General features: G+C 43.9%; 1 protein-coding gene across 1 annotated transcript; it reads right to left on the bottom strand.

The window, feature by feature from the left end:
- Positions 1-2,836: 2,836 nt before the first annotated feature.
- KCNG4 (potassium voltage-gated channel modifier subfamily G member 4) lies at positions 2,837-16,396 on the bottom strand. The gene is made up of 2 exons (XM_041458933.1): positions 15,647-16,396; positions 2,837-3,622 (listed from the first exon to the last, which is right to left on the bottom strand). The coding sequence occupies exons 1-2, from the start codon at positions 16,394-16,396 to the stop codon at positions 2,837-2,839; spliced, it is 1,536 nt and encodes a 511-aa protein (XP_041314867.1).
- Positions 16,397-16,675: the final 279 nt, after the last annotated feature.

Raw genomic sequence — 16,675 nt, 5'->3', positions numbered from 1 at the left:
TATTAGAGGAGATTTAAGTTCAAGTCAGAAATATGAGTGATGGTCCAAATTCAGCTGGACATGCAAAAACTCAGCTCCCTGTCAAGCACTGGTGCTTTGTTTGTTTGAACTCTGTGATTCAGCACGTTCTTGGGTTGTGTTTTGGAACTTACTCAGGGTTAAACACTAGATTGAGTCAGGGTTTGGATTTCTGTCACTGTCCACAGTCCCAGCTACATCACAGAACCTGTTGGACATGGAGCTGTTACAAGCACTTGAGCAGTAAAACGCCCAATATTTCACCAGATATCTACATTTTTATAGCCATGTGCTGGGCTAATTTTATGTGCAACCATGTTGAACTAACTTCTGAGCTAATAAGGATATTGTTACTTGGAAAAACCAAATCAGCCACCCTACCTGATTGTTTGTGTCTCCAAAGTGTGTGTCAGTGGGAGAAGTGATTTTTTAAAAGCTGCATCAATTCTGCATCAGGATTTGTGTCCCAGCAGCCACCAGTGATCAAAAGCAAGCGCTGGACTTGGCACTGCCAGGCCAGAGGGGCAAAATCTCCAGAGAAATTAAGGTGGCATCACCATGCACAGGACCCTGGAGAGGTTTGCTTCATAGTCCAGACCAGGATTTTCTCTGATTTATCATCTCACTGGACCTACTGTAGAGAATTGTCAGCCAAAGAAAAATTTAAAAATTGTTAAAAATAAAAAATCAGATGGACGTGTGCATAAGCCATCAGAAATTGCATATTTAATGGGGCAAATGTAAATGCCTGTCATCTACAGTGAACTTGTTCCTCTTGTTGGAACATCCCTGTGAATAATCCGCTGCAGTTTCTCTGGTTTGAATCATCAGGTCAATAGCGAGATAAACCCAAGAGATTAATTCCAGTCACGCCATCACAGTGGTGCCAACAACTGTGCTTTTCTCCACTTCAGCTGTGCAGGAGAGAGGGGAGCGGCTCAGCTCCCAAATGCCTGCAGGAAGCTCAGAACTCTGCAGGTGGCTGGGTCTGGGGGTCCAGCTGGGAGATGGGGCAGGTGTCCCCAGGCTCCCAGTGTCCCCAGGCTGGGCAGGAGGGGTGCCTGCCCTGGGGAATGCTCATTCACTGAGCTTTGCCCCATCACAAGGACATGGGGGACCTTGGCAAGACTGAAGAAATGGAGTCATGATAGCTGGAAATCTGATTAAAAACTAATTTAGGCCTTGATTAATCTCAGTGCTTAAATACATTCCCAAAATTCAGCGTGTCAGAGCCCTGTGGGGGTCAGGAGGGCTCTCACTGTGGCTGGCAGGGATGAGCACGCAGGTGTGTGACCTGCATGGAACCCACTGAGCACCTTCACACTATTAAAGGGTCACGTTGTACAAAACCATCCATTCTGTCCTCAAAGGAGATTGCTGACCTCTGCTAAGCCCTGTTGATTCCTTCTGACTGTACATCAGTATCCCAAAAGGGGCATCTTCCATTTCCATCAGAAAATCACTCCCACTGCCTCTCTGGTAATCATTCCCCTAATTCTTTACTATTTATATATTTGGATTCTTCTTAGCTATCATCACATTTTCAAGAAGTCTGTTTTTTATCTTTCTTCCAGAGAAACCATCACCATTCAACAAAAAATATAACACCAAGGCTGTTTGATATGGTCAGTAAGCTTGGGCTTTTTTTTTTTATTCCTCATTTTTGTTTTAAATAATTATATGAAAAAGAAGTTTGAAGACTTTTGCTGTCTAGTATGATATGTTTACAGTCTGCAGACCACAACTGCATTTCAAGCAAATGCTCTTGCAAACAGTATGTGTTTTATACAAAGCAGTGCAATTTGTTAGGTACAGATTGATCATCTGGCTACAGGCAAACTTTGAAAGCTGTCACATACAGCGGTTTTAATTTAAGCTTGTTACTGGCTTTAAATACAGAATTTGAATTTGTGTCTGTATGCCTGGTGGATGAGCTGTGGATAACCACACTGGTGTGTAGCCCTGAAAGAATGTGTCCTAACGCCTGGCTCAGGATATTCATTGCAAGAACACTGGAAACTCAAAGGCAAATAAAATAACAAGTGTGTTTGTGCCAACAGAAGCTGGTTTGTTTGTCACTCATTCAGTGTTAGGTATTCAGCAAGATGCATGAGTGGTAGAGACAAAGTTTATTCTTAGTAGTCATAGAGAAGAATGAGCATTTATCACTGAAGAAACTCTGATTTTTTACATTCTCCCAGCCTCCAGCTCCACGGAGATTTTTTGGAGCTGGCTCTGTTGGGTTGGCTGCTGCTTATACCTATCCCAGGAGAGAGGATAGCACTGTAACCTGTGTTGTTGCTTTGCTTTGTGTATTTTGCTGATGCACGCGTGCACGTACCTGTCAGTGGTTTTGGGAATGGCCCAGGCCAGGCCCAGGTCCCTGTGTAGAAGTGTTTGATGGGCAATACCAGGCTCAGTTCCCTGTGTAGATGTGTTTGATGGGGGAGGCCTGGACTAGTTCCCTGTGTAGATGTGTTTGGTGTGGTTTCCAGGCCCAGCTCCCCATGTAGAAGTGTTTGATGAGGTCTCCAGGCCCAGTTCCCCGTGCAGATGTATTTGATGGGGTCTCTAGGCTCAGTTACCTGTGTAGAAGTGTTTGTTGAGGTCTCCAGGCTCAGTTCCCCGTGTAGATATATTTGATAGGGGTCTCCAGGCCCAGCTCCCCATGTAGAAGTGTTTGATGGGGTCTCCAGGCCCAGTTCCCCGTGTAGATGTGTTTGATGGAGTCTCCAGGCCCAGTTCCCCATGTAGATGTGTCTGATGGGGTCTCCACGCCCAGTTCCCTGTGTAGATGTGTTTGCTGGGGTCTCCAGGCTCAGTTCCCTGTGTAGATGTATTTGATGGGGGAGGCCTGCCCCTCCAGGATCAGGCTGTCCGTCTCGTTGAAGGTGTCGCTCTCCGCGGAGCGACTGGCGCTCTTGGCTCGGCTCAGCCGCGACTGCAGCCGCTCTTGCTCCTTGCGCAGCTCGGAGTAGGAGTGGGAGAAGGTGTGGAATATTGAGGTTGCGGGGAAGGACATGATGAGAATCCCGCTGAGGATGCTGCTCAGAGCCACCATCTGGCCCGGCACGCTCCGCGGCACCATGTCCCCATAGCCCACGGTGGTCATGGAGATGATGGCCCACCAATATGAGGCGGGGATGCTGGTGAATTCCAGCACCCTTCCCGACTCGTTCTCGGCCAGGTACACCAGGGGGGAGAAGAGGGTGACGGCCACGCACAGGAAGAGCAGCAGCAGCCCGAATTCCCGCGTGCACTTGCGCACGGTGAGGCCCAGGGTCTGCAGGCCCAGGGAGTGGCGGGCAAGGCGCATGACGTACAGGATCCTCAAGGCACGTAAAACCCGTAGCACCAAGCCCACCTTCTCCAGGTACGTGTTGCTGCTCGGCCTGTCCTCCTCCTCGCTGGAGTCGTCCTCGGAGAAGATGAGGGAGGCGTAGTAAGGGGAAATGGCCAAGAAGTCAATGATGTTCAGGGGTCCTTTGAAGAACTGACACTTGCTCCTGGCCTGGATGAAGCGGAGGCAGAACTCCAGGGAGAACCAAGCCACGCAGACGGTCTCGATGACGAAGATGTAATAGCACTTCTGGGAACACTCACCCTGCCGCAAAACAGAGAGGGAAATAAACAAAAAGGACAGTCTGTGAACCAGCATCCAAAAACGCTGAGGGAGGAGCAATATGGATCTGCCTGAGTCACTGGTAGCAGAGATAAACAAACCCCAGCTCACAGGTAGTGTGGCAGCTGTCCTTCAGTTCCACAGAGAGTACTGAGCACACAAAATAGCTGAACAAACAGCTCATTTGTCTCACTGGTCATGGTCAGGCCTCTTTGGTCAGGTAGGCCATGAGGAAATTGAGGCCTACCTGTCTCATTTTACCCTGTTGCTTCTTCCAACCTACTGGAATTAAACTCACCTATGTATAAAGTCCTGGCATGCAGGCTGTAAGTCCTGAATGCTTCAGACAGGTAGAAAAATTATAAAAGAAAGGCCTCATAAAATCAGGCCTGCCCTATTAAATTAATAGCTGGCTTGTCAATTCTTCTAAATGCAGCGAAGTACTTTGCAAGTCCTCATGTGGAAACATCTTGAAAATAAGAGTTCATTAACACAAAAATCTATTTCTAGGGTGAAAAACAAATGCACCTGTATAAACAATAAGATCTGTCCCATGAGAATCAGTGAAGAAAATATGCAAACAATTCAAGAATAGAGAGATTTGACTGACAGGTTAAATACCTTTTACTAACCAATAGAGTAATTGGCAAGAGAGTTATCAACAAATTAAAGTTGCCCATGAGGTCTGTAAAAACTGTAAAATGAGTTGTGTGAATAAAAAATTGGCTTTTCCCACATGAAGAAAACAGAGTCACGGCAGACTTTTTACAACACTCAATATTTCCCACTTTCTGCTGCACTTGGGAGTAACAAGTCTTTTTGTGTTATAGAATTGGCCAGTAGAGGTTCCCCCTCAGGAGTGTGTTTACCCTGCCCAACCCTCAGAACAATTTAGCTCTGTAGCACCATTTGGGGATTTTTCCTTTCTGCACAGTAAGCTGCCGAGTCCATATTTTACCCCTAAAATGAAACACCACGGAAGCTGATGAAGGCCTGGCTGATGAAGGCCAGGGCTCTGCATGCAGGGTCAGGCTGTGGCTCCATTTGCAGTCAGAGCTGGAGCACATTGATGTTTGCAGAGCTGCTGACTGGGCTTGATGAGATTGCCTGCAATCAGCAGTTGTGCTGTGCAGTGCTCACTCTTTCTGAGCCCTGAATTATTTGTACAGTGCAGCCTGGACTCTGCACAAACCTGCCTCTGGTCACTCCAGTGATGGGACCTCTGAATTATTCATTGCTCCCATCAAGATTTACTTAATTTTTTGTTAGCTGGGCTGAATTTCCAGTACAGCTGTTATTTATTTGCCTTTAGACATTTCCAGGTGACATTGCTTTCAGATCATCTTGGGGTTTTCCCTATTCCTTCCTTAGAAAATAGAAGAAAATAAATTTTGTTTAACCTGGTTAAACCTGCCTGGTTTGTTAAACCTGGTAGGTTTAACCATTAAGATGAAGGCTGCCTTTTGAACTGAACATGAAATTTCAAAGTGTAGCAATGTAGAGACTGTTTGGGAGATTTTTAATTCTTGCCACCCTCAGTAAGTTCAGTAATCCCTATGGAAATTTATATTTACTTAGTGAAGACAATTTATGCTGTCAGCATAATGAGAACATGCTCATTGCCTTCACACTGGGAGATGGATTTCATCCCAAGAGTTTGCATGTGAATGTTTTATATATTAGGAACATTTGTATATATTATGGAATGCACCTGACTTGATTTATATAGAATATCCCTCTCTAAGTCAGTCTCCTCAAACATTCTTCATCCTTTTGAACATCTTGCTCAAAAGCAGCAAATAATGAAATAAGAGGGGGTTGGGGAGGCAATACCAAGCACCAAAGCCAATTTCTGTTTCTCCCAGTAGTTTCGAGGATTTTTACAGCTCAGTGTTTTATGTTGCTCTCAGAACTGTTGTCCAAAGAACAGGCAGAGCACACTATCTTCAAAGCTCTGTTCTCACCAAAATAATGATGCCCCCGTGTCAGTGGGAGACTTCAAGTTTTTTTTACCACTACATTCTCATTAGTTATTTTCACTACAGCCCAAATGCTCTGATCCATGCAAGCCTTTTTTTGCCTAAATGTCAGATAAAGAAATCTCTGTGCCACAACAACTTCTGTACAATTCCTCCCTTGGAAACAAATCCCTGTACAAACTCCCTCCCTTGACCTCACCATTTACTAGAGTAGAATTCTGCCATTTTATTTCCAGATCTTTGAGTCAAATTTTCACTGAGCTCCTTCTCCTCCTGCTACAGTTTTGCTCACAGTGGAGTGGGAGCTCTAAAAGCTCCAAGCTGGGGTGGTGCTGACTGTGAGCAAGAGGGGAAGATGAGGTTTCATTTAGAACTGACCACAGCTTATTTTGGGAGGGCTTTTTCAACCAAACCATCTGACATCAATCTGTACTCAACCTGTCACTGACTTTGATGGGAGAACAGTTATGACAGGCCCAGCAGTGAGTATGTAACTCTTTATACTTTTTATTCATCCTGCAGATTTACTTTTCAACAATGCAAGAATTTATCAGGATTTATGGAACTTGCCTCCAGCAGAAATTCTACAACCTATGATATAAATGTAATAAAATGAGTGCCTGGTATTGATCTTCTGTATGAAATGAGCATTTGGCTCAGCAATGAATGAAACAATATTTTGTGTGTAAAGAGATATATACTGAGCCTGGTGTCTGAAATATTGAGTGGTTTCTTAGATTTATAAACTACCTCAAAGAAGCAAAGGAGTTGTTTCAAACTCCTCTACCACCAGAGACAGTCAAAGATTCAAGCTTTCTTTTGGTTATCCCCCTCTGGTGTATAAGAGAGTGGCTTATTTTCCATGTTCTCTTATGTGCTGGAGTTTATGGTGTTACAGTGAGATTGCTCATTTTAGGGTATTTCTGTTAAATTCTCTTTAAACAGGAAAAAAAAAAATTATGCAGGTTCATAATAAAATAGAAGCAGAGCAGTACTGAGTCCAGTTAACCCAGTTCCCTCAACAGCCAGAGGAAACAGGTGCCCAGGGAACTCTCCTGGCTTCTGCTTTCCCCTCACAAAATCCCAGAATGGTTTGGGTAGAAGGGACCTTAATCTTATCTTAAACCCTTAAACCAGGTTACTCCAAGCCCTGTCCAACCTGGCCTTGGATACTTTCAGGGATGGAGCAGCAAAAAAAGCAATTTATTCACTAATTGTGAATTCCAGCTAAATGTGCTTGAGATATGTCCCACTCACAAGATAAAAAGAGATAAATTTCTCAGCCTCTTAGTTTGCCAGGAAACATTAATTAAAGTGTAATGACATCAAGGATAACAAACAGAATCGGATCCCAGGGTTATGCAGCACTAGCCTAACTTACAACAGGTATAAATCTCATCTAGTGAAAATAATATCTTTACATGCATCAATAATTTTAATAATGCCCAGGGAGACTGAATCAGAATTTCCCCTGCAGAATATATCTCTCTATCCATTCTGGTTTCCAGATGCTGCTCACTTTTTTTTATGTAGAAAGGGAAAAACTTTATTATTATTAAATAACTGTATGACACCACCAAGGAACTCCTCTTGTTCCTTCAGGGTCTGCTCTGTGCTGATCATTTGTGTCACACCTGTCTGCCCTCTAAGACAATTGACAAAATATGCTTTGGAAAACTTGTTCTGAATCATTACCTGATCCACCAATGAGTTTCCTGCTGCCAGAGATTTGCCCCAATACCTTTTGCTGTGGGTATTTGCCCTTTATTCCCTCTTAATCTGAAGTCCAATGAGGAAAGAAATCCTGTTATTCCCATTATGTTGGGAGTGCAGTGGTGCAGCTGTGTGAGGATAAAATTGGATAGGTACCAACTTTCTGCCCTGGGTGTGATTGACTCTAAGTGGAAGTTTATTGGCAGCAGTCTGAGCCTGTTCTCTGTGTTGTGTAATTTGGGCTTTCCCACAATCTATAAACAGGTCTAGGAGGTAAAACAAGCAAAACTACAGCATTTCCTGTGATCTCCTTCCTGTATTTACCAGGGAGCTCTGCTCAGGGTGGTGTCAGTGATTCCAAGTGTTTCTTGTGTCAAATGATCTATTCCCAAGTTAAAAGCAAATGATCTATTGTGTTAAATGATCTATTCCCAAATTAAATAGCAAAAGTTCCTCCAATGCTTGTGGAACACTTTGCTAATAAGCACAGCTTGATCAGTACCTGGATTATTTCAGAATCATGTCATATTTCCAGAGCTTTGGAGTGGAAATCAATATGTACCTCAGCATAAGGTATATGTGTTGCTTGCACAGCACACTTGTGAGAAAGGAATCTCGTTTTATTTATGAAGCCAAGCTAATAAAAGTCCTTGAACCCAGCTAGAAGTCATAACAACCCCTGACTGCAAACACTGTTATTCCCAGGGCATGTTTATGGGAACCAGCTGGCTCATCATCATGATCAAACAAATGAGCAATGGGCTGAAAGGATCTGAGCCCTGCTCCCAGCCAGCTCTGCCCAAGCTGCAGCACTGATGGCTCCCGAGGAAAGGCTGCCCTGTGCTCAGTGACCCACACCCAACGGAGCCAGAACCAGGCAGGGAAAGAGCTCAGAGAGCACATGCTCCATCCTACTGGAGTCCTAGAGGAGCTTCCCTGAACACAGGACCTGCACCTTCTCATCCCTCTGCAGAGGAGGGACAGGCTGCCAGGATGTCATCGTTCACACCAGGAGCGTGCTGGCTCCGTGGCTGATGCAAGGTCATGGTTCACATCTGCCACACTTATCCTGGCAGGGGCAGGTTTTGTTTGGCACAGCCAAGCTGCTGCTCAGATCCTTCCTGTGATGCACACACTGCTCTGTGGACAGAGGCCAGTGTCCACCAGAGAGGCAGCAGATGGGATCAGCCTGTCCTGCAGCCCCCGACCTGCCTTCTGCCAGCCTGTGCTGCCCAGCACTTATCCCAGCAGGACTGCTCTTCCTGCAGCCTGGCCCTTTGGCCAGAATCAGCCAGCCCTGTAGGTGCAGGATTTAGAAGAAAAGCCAGCAGGAATTTCCCTCTCTAAGCCCACTGTTGTCATTTCCTGGGTGGGGCTGTTTTCTAGCTTTTTGCACTTCTCACACCTGGGCAGTGCATCCTGGTCTAGAGCTTCTCCCTGAGCAATTCCCTCTGTGCGAAAAACACAAACTAATGGTAAAAAACAAGCTTTGGTTCTTCCCACAGACCCAAGGCAGTGGGAATACAGAGGAGGCTGAAGTCTAGAGAAGGGTTAGGAAGGAGCAGAGGCAGAGCAAGACCTGGGCGTAGGGAACTGAGCTACCCAGCTGGCTCCAAGCTGTTCTTATCCCGTTGGCAGCAGGAAATGAACAGATACAGGGCAGAAATCCCTTTTGGCTGTGAAGTGGTTAGGAAATGTGGTGCCAGTGTGTGTTCCCTGCATACCTGAGCTCTGGGATCCAGCTGCAGTGCTGCAGGTAGTGCTGAATCACTGCGGCCGCATTGACGCTGTTATTTGAATAATTAAACCACGCTCTGCTGAATCAAATGATGGGGAGGGAGAGCTTGAAAACCCTGTGTTATGGATCACATCAGCACTTGGATTTATGGTTTCAGCCTGGTGCAATAAAATCAGAAGGTTACAGCCTGCTGAGAAAGAGACTCTAACCTGATTTAGGGAATGATGAGCTTGTTAAAGCAGTGCTGTGTATTCTGAGAACACAATGAGTTCCCACTTGTTCTGCTTGATGGGAAAGAAGCCTGGACTTAGGAAAACAATTACTAGAACTACAGCATTTGAGGAAACTGAACTAATATTGGTATTGTATTAATGTGGACATTAGAAAGAACAGAGAAAGAAATTAATGCTCTGGGTCCAACAAATAATTATCCCTCTGGGACAGAACTGTACCTAAAATAAAATGCTAACATTAACTTTTAAACTTTAGTCTGCAGACACTGGTAGAGTCAATCTGAAGAATCTAGTTTTGATTTGAACCAGTTGGTGATTCCAAAGTGTTGGTGTTAGCAGAAAGCTGTGAAAGAGTAAACTTTTTCTTGTTTTTCTAGTGAGGAATCTAACAGACAATTTTGTAACTGTGCAGAGCAGTATAGTCAAAATGATAAGGAATTTATCTGAACTTGGAAGGATGACCTTCAACTGACAGTTTTGCTGTTGGTCAAAGCATTTTGCCTGTCACTGTTTCTTTGTTTCTTTTCTCACTGCATTGCAAATTCTTTGGAGCAGAAATTCCTTCTTATTGTAACTCTGGAGTGCATGGGGTGCCAAAGATGGTTAAATCTATTTTAAGGGGAGATACTGGTGCTAATGAGAGGTGCTGACACTGTGAGAAGGAACTTGGGGGATAAATTCGTTTCAAACAGAGTTTTCCAGAGATGGAATGCCTCCATGAAAGGCAGCACCCTCTTCCCAAAGAAGGCATTTATTAAACACTCACCGGTGCCGAACCCCTTGAGGAGAGCCAGGCGAGGGGAGTGAACAGGCTTTTGTAATAATTACAGCCCTGAAAGCAGCAGGAGGGCAAAGAAATCCTGACTCCCAGTGAGGGACACGTGCTGGGACGCTGCACAGCTGTTGGTGCAGTGCTCAGTGCAGAACAGCTGGAACAGCTGGGGGTCCCCCAGGATGGCGTGCAAAGCTCAGAGCCTTAGCGCTGCTGGGACACAGCCAAGAGGGGATGAACATAAGGCAAACTATTAATGTCTAATTGTGCTTCCTGAACCCTGGACACTGGCTTTGGAAAGCCAGGCAGGATCCATTCCCTCCCTGGAGGGTCAGAGTTTGTGCACACACTGATTTTGGGTGGCCTGAGGGTGAACTGGGGCACAGATGGTCAGCAGTGAGCACCCCCTCCGTGCCCCTTTGGCTGTGCAGAGCAGAGCTTCAGTAAAATGAACTTTATCAGAGCTGTACATAACAGACTCAGTGCTGAATTGGGCAGTTCTGGGTGTGGATGCCTGGGAAATGGTCACTGATAATGCGGAACTCTGAAATCAGGGTCTTCATGTGACAGTGTAATTTCAAGGTCAAAGCTCCCAGTGTTTCTGGCCTCAAAAAAAGGCAGATCCCATAAAGCAATAATTCATAAATATATATCAAAAATATTCTGATTCCTGTTGTTTAATGGCTTTTTATTTAACCTTTCTTCAATCATTATTAATTTAACTAATTCAGTCAGTGAAGCACATAAATAGCTGGGCTTCACTGTGCTGAGTACAGCCAGACCAGGAGGGTTTTGGTGCTCCAGTGAAGCAAATTTTCCTACTTTCCTTGCTAATCAAAATGGTCAGAAAAATCAGAATTGCACGGGATGCTTGGACAATTTAAGAGAGGGATTGTCTGCAGAAAGTGACCTGATAAGAACCCAGAATATAGTGCTTGAGCAGATGCAATAAAGCCAAAACACATCCAGCTTTATTTTGTTCCAAGTAATTTCAAGTCATATGTATATAGCAGTATATTTATAGATAGGCATGCACATATATGCCTTTGTAGTATTACACTTTAAATAAGCATTACATTTTCTTTCTCTTCACAGTATGGCAAATAAATTGGGGTTTTCTCCTGTAAAGTAAAATTATTCCAGTTTTAAAGAAAACCTGTTTCTTGGCAGTTTCCCCCAGTGTGCAAGCTAAATATTCTTTAGTATCACACAGAAAGCTTCAGCAACATCAAGCATTAAAAAACTAATCAGGGCCTCCAGAATAATGCTGTAGAATATAAAAAATAATTTTAAAGTGGTTAGGTTTGTTAAGTACTGGGTCCTCCTCATTTGTTCATGTTTTCTGGATTCTAAGTGCAACCAGAGACAAGAAACTTACTCTTTTAAAAGGAACTTGATTTCCACATAATCAAATGATCCCAGGAAAAGAAGCTTTTAAAAAAATGAGTATTCTGTGTTTCAGGATAAAACATGAAACAACAGTGGTTGCAGCTTATGATGATTTTGTTTCATTAGGTCCTATAAAATACCCAAAGCAATTCCAAGCTTCTCAAGGTCAGGTAAGAGCAAACACAAGAATTAGTAGTAACAAGGTCAGGGGATGGAAATATCTGGGGGTTTTCTCCCCCCTGACCTTAATTTGCTGCCTTCCTGGAGGACAGACATTGCTGTAGCCTTTCTGCTGAGTCACTTCTCCAGAGGATGCCAATTTTAGGGACTCATTAAATGAAATATCTCATCCCAAGGAAAGTCCCAAGAGTACTTCAAAGTGTTCTCCCTCTCCAGGCCCCTCTGCAGTGGTTTTATCCCAGAGTTTTCTGGTGTAATGATGTGGGTTTTTTTCCCTTTGGGTTGGGCTGAGCAGTGGCTGTTTCAGTGACCCCTCTTAGATCCTGATTGTAACTCTTGTGTGGGACTGGGGCTTTTGGGGGGCTTTGATGGGACTTTGTCCTGTCTCTAGTGGGATGATCTGAATTTCTTCATTATATGGTAATACTTACCATATAATGATAACACTGGTGAATTTTGTCACTTCAGCTTTTACCCTGCATGCTTGGTCTCCAGTTCAGATTTGCAGTTCTCTTAGGCTGCCTCTTCAAAACAATAACAGATTCCCACACCTCTAAATGTGCCCTTTTCTTCGGTCTCTACATGCCTTGATTACTGCACATTGATGATATTAGATCTGTTTTTTACCAAAGACAGTTTGAGCTCTGTAAAGAACTGATACAAATATCATGGACAAGGATATATTGCTATTAGAGAATGTTGTAATTCTGTTATTTTATTCCTAACTAACCTAACCTTGTTACTGATGACTCCTCTCTCCTCAGCCTCACAAATAATAAAACATTTTGTATATTAATTTCATGGTCAGACTCAAACTTGAGCTCACCAGGGCTGTTCCTTTGCTACTCCACATTTTTGCTGAACTTTTTGCTCACCCTTCTCCTGGGACTGTTCTCTTTGGGTTGGCATTCACATCATGTCCACATATAATATAAACTTACAGAAATGTTTGCCCAAATCTGGGTGGTCTTTTTGTTCATGAGGAGGTTCCTAAATGGCATTTGGCACATTCTGGAGTGTGTCACTTATAACAACTCCTCCTTTATTTCGCCGTCAGCTGCATCCCCGAGTCCAGGCTCCCCCTCCCATCCCCTCTGCTGCCCCTGGCGCTGGCTCCTTCCCTCCCCTCTGGTTGCCAGGGTGACTGGGTTTCCCTGATGCAGATGCTCTCTCCTGGCTCCCTGCCATCCCTCTCCCGGAGACAGACCCGGGTTTTCACTTTCCCTCGCGTGCTGAGGACTCCTGGCTGCTCTTCTGCCTGCTCTTTCCTCCCTTCTGAGCAGACCTGGCTCAGCAGCTGCCCAAAGGACCAGGGATCTGCTGTGCCTGCAGGGTGGGATCAGCAGCCTCTGAGCCAAGTGGAAGGCACCTTGCATTATTTTTCCTTTTTTTTTTTTTCCTTTTTTTTTGACTCTGATCCTTCTTGAGCTGGAGTCCAGCCAGTTCTCACTCTCTCAATGTGGCTGTGGTGAGGAGGAGCAGGACCCTAGAGTGGTACATATGCAGCAGAGGTAAAGCCTTTTTTGTCTGTTTTTCAGAATGGGTCATATGGATAAATTCAATTTCCAGTGTTAGTGACACTGGAAAATGGATCCTTGCAGTACTTTTAAGGATATTCACCTCAGAGCTTTTGCCAAGCTTTAACTCAGAATTGACTAAACCTCAAAACAGAGCATCTTTGAATTCAGGTGTGGAATTTCAGGTTGTTCAGAAACTTTGTGAAGGAATTTGACTGTTTTCTGTCACTGAGCAAACAGATATTGAATCATCTTTATGTTCAGCCCTAAAAGCAAAATTTCAGGTCCTGCATGCTTGTTTCAGGTTGCTGGCAAATGTGGCCCCACCTTGGAATCTAAGGTCAGTTCTGAGTTACAAATCAACAGAAAGTTGATTTTGCTAAGTATGACTCAGCTGCAGCCAAGAAATCCTAATTTTAGTCAATTAACTTCAGGGAGCTATTTGTCCAGTTCTAGTTAAAATGCTCTTTTGAGATTCCAGTAAGGAAATTTTAGTTCTTGCAGACTAAGAATTTAGGGATGAAAATTTAGGGATGCCAAAACTGCTTGTTAGTAGTTCAGATTCTCTGCTTTTCCACAAGGCAAGAGTATTTTGTCTCGTATATTCCCCTATGTTTCCTAACATCACATAATTCATAGAAAGGGACTTTTAATACTCTGTATTCTGGGGCAGAATGACAAAGTGCATTAGGCTGGTGCTGTAAGTCTAAATTATGGAATGTTTACAAATATTTGGACAAATGTGGTCCTTTCCTCAAGTTCATCCTTCATCCTCTCCCCTGCACTTTCAATCCATCTTTTGAGCTTGTTTCAACGCAGTTTGCTTGTTTTGAAAGTACTGACATATATGCAAATCTCTAAGCAGTAATGTCATCCTTGTTTTATAGGAAATCCAGGAACAGCAGCTTCACTGCAGCTCCCAGACACACTTATAACCCTCACCATGCTTTTCTTTCTAACCTAGTAATTTATTTTTTAAACACACAACCCCTTACATCCAGCAGAGCTCTGCTCATATGCTGGGTCTTTTACGTGGGACTTATTTATCAGAGCTTTTTGTGCAGTGGTTGGGAAATGAAGATAAAAAGCACTGAGCCACTTCCATTAACAAAGTTAGTAGGAAGCACTTGCTGGAGCAGAGTTTGTAATGTTTGTACATCGAGCTGGAAGAAGGATGTTCTATATTTAAAGTACTTCCTTGGAAGAAGCACTGGAACAGTGTTAACAGCTTTTCCTGTGAAAACAGTTTTTCCTTTTTTCAGCCAAAAAGTAATAGAATAGCTGAGGAAGGCTGCAAGAACACCAGGCTTATTGCTGGCAGGTTGGAGCCTTCCTTAGCAAATGGAAGTTAATATTCAAGGGGTTAAAAGGGGTTATCTTAAATTTCAGCCTCCTGTGCAGTCCTCAGTACTATCCAAAGACATCAAATATCAGGATGTATTTTAACCATGACAAGGCTGCTTTGACCAGTGAAATAAATACAGATTTTTGTCTTGTGCACACCAGGCTGTGCTGTAAATGTAAAAATTACTTTATTCACCAATATGTGACACTCTGAGTAGTGTCTTGTCTTACAGCAGGGGTTGGGGCAGGGGGTTTATTTGACACAGATTTTCTCAGCACTTTTGGAAAGGCAATCTGCAAATGAAGTGCAGGATTCATCACAGAGATTAGTCAAGGTTATTTTGATGAATTGGGATTGTTACCACATCTGAAATAACTTTGGATTCTTACTTTTCCTCTGGTCTATTATTACAAAAATAAATATTTTAAATGTTAAAATATTTACAGCAATGTTATAGAAAAGATCTTTTATGTGTGGTACAGGCTTGATTTATTTGCCCTGAATTAATGTGGATGAGTTCTTTGAGAAGGGTTTAAATGCAGTTAGCAGTTCAGATAGTGCTTGGTATTGCTCCTACGATATGTACATATATATGGGGCAAATACAGAATTCTCTTAGCATGGAATTATGATTTTTTGGAGGCACAGCTTTTATGTATCAGTATGTGCAAAAATACTTCATCTGCCTCTCATCCTTCAATCTTTATCCAACTACTGAAATGTAATATATAAAAATTAATGAATATTTCTCCCTCTTTAAGCATCTGAAAGTTTTATCACAAGGGAAGATGCCCAGCTGTTTTAAAAGTAAAGATGTCAGAGGAAAATATTTCTGTAGCTGATGAGAATGAAGCACCTTGAAAACTCCACAATGTCAGTTTGAGAGTCAGTGCTAACAAGTTAATCTTACACTGGCAGCTGCTTCTCAAGAAGGAAAAACTGCCCTATATTGGAGAGCTGAAGTACTGCTCTGTCCAAAAGCTTTCTTGCATTCTAGCTAAAAATCAGTATATTTGTTCCCATTATTCTTAACAAGCTATCACTTGAAAATGATAGAACTAATTTGAGCCATAGCTGCGTTTTCTGTCCCAGACTGTGCCACTAGTTCTGGGGTTGGACCAGTTAAGAAGGAGTGACTTACCCTGTCTTCTTCAGCTCTTAAATCTGGCATTGTGCTCACACAAAGGCTGACAGCCGTGGTGGCCACAAAGAGGATGGAGAGACAAGCAAAGACTTTGCCTGGCAGTCCTGACTGGGGATTTTCCACCATATCTCTGAGTCTGTTCATGAACTGCCCAAATCTGGTTTTCTCATCCAAGACACACGAAGCTTCCTTGCTCCTCCGGAGCTCCTCTTCTTTGCGGATCTCGGCCAGCTCCTGCAGCTTCTGGAAGAGTTTCCGAAAGCAGCAGTTCTCCAGGTTGGATTCCTCAATGCCCCAGTACCTCAGCTCCTCCTGGAAAGACAAGGCACACATGTCTCTCAAGAGCATCAGCTTCCCTGCTGCTAGGAAGCTGACAATCATCCCGAAAGCATTGGGGTTCCTATCGAAGAAGAACTCGTGGGTGTCCTCATCGTAATCGTCACACAGCTGGATGATTTCTTCATAGCTGCTGCAAAGCTTTAGTTTGCTCAGTCTGGTCAGGGGAAACTCGTCTAAAGTACTCCAAGGCAGCAGGTACTTGATGCCTCCAACGTTGATCATGATCTCTGTCTTCAGATCGACTGCAGACACTTGGTCAGGGTGGTAAATCCTCCTGGCTCTCTGGTAATGGACCCCCTTGACAGAAGGGGTTTCCACGCAGATGGGAAGCAAGTGGCTCAAGGAATTGCAGGAGTTGTAGCTAATGTTGCTATAGTCTTGGTCACTGCCTCTGGAGAGAATAGGCATCTCTAAGAGTTCTCACCGGGACATCCAGAACGGCATCAGAGCAGGGGGATCTGTCAGCCAGAGGATACAGGGAGGAGGAGAAAACATAGCAGAGGTTACTGCGAGAGAAAAGGTGTCTCCAGCCACTTTCCTCAATCAGGAAATCAATGAGTGCCTGTTTGGTAAGTAAAAGTCACCTCTGTGCCTCTTCCTGAAGCCTGCAGCCCGTGAATGAGCTTTGCTTTGCTGCCTCATTGGTTGTCTGGCAACACAGGCACGGAGCAGAGCTCCAGCCTCATT

This window comes from Pyrgilauda ruficollis, unplaced genomic scaffold (genome assembly GCF_017590135.1).
Source record: "Pyrgilauda ruficollis isolate IOZ18807 unplaced genomic scaffold, ASM1759013v1 scaffold13, whole genome shotgun sequence".
Lineage (NCBI taxonomy): Eukaryota > Metazoa > Chordata > Aves > Passeriformes > Passeridae > Pyrgilauda > Pyrgilauda ruficollis.
The sequence above is the reverse complement of the archived record's forward strand: the minus strand, read 5'-3'. Positions and strand labels throughout refer to the sequence as shown.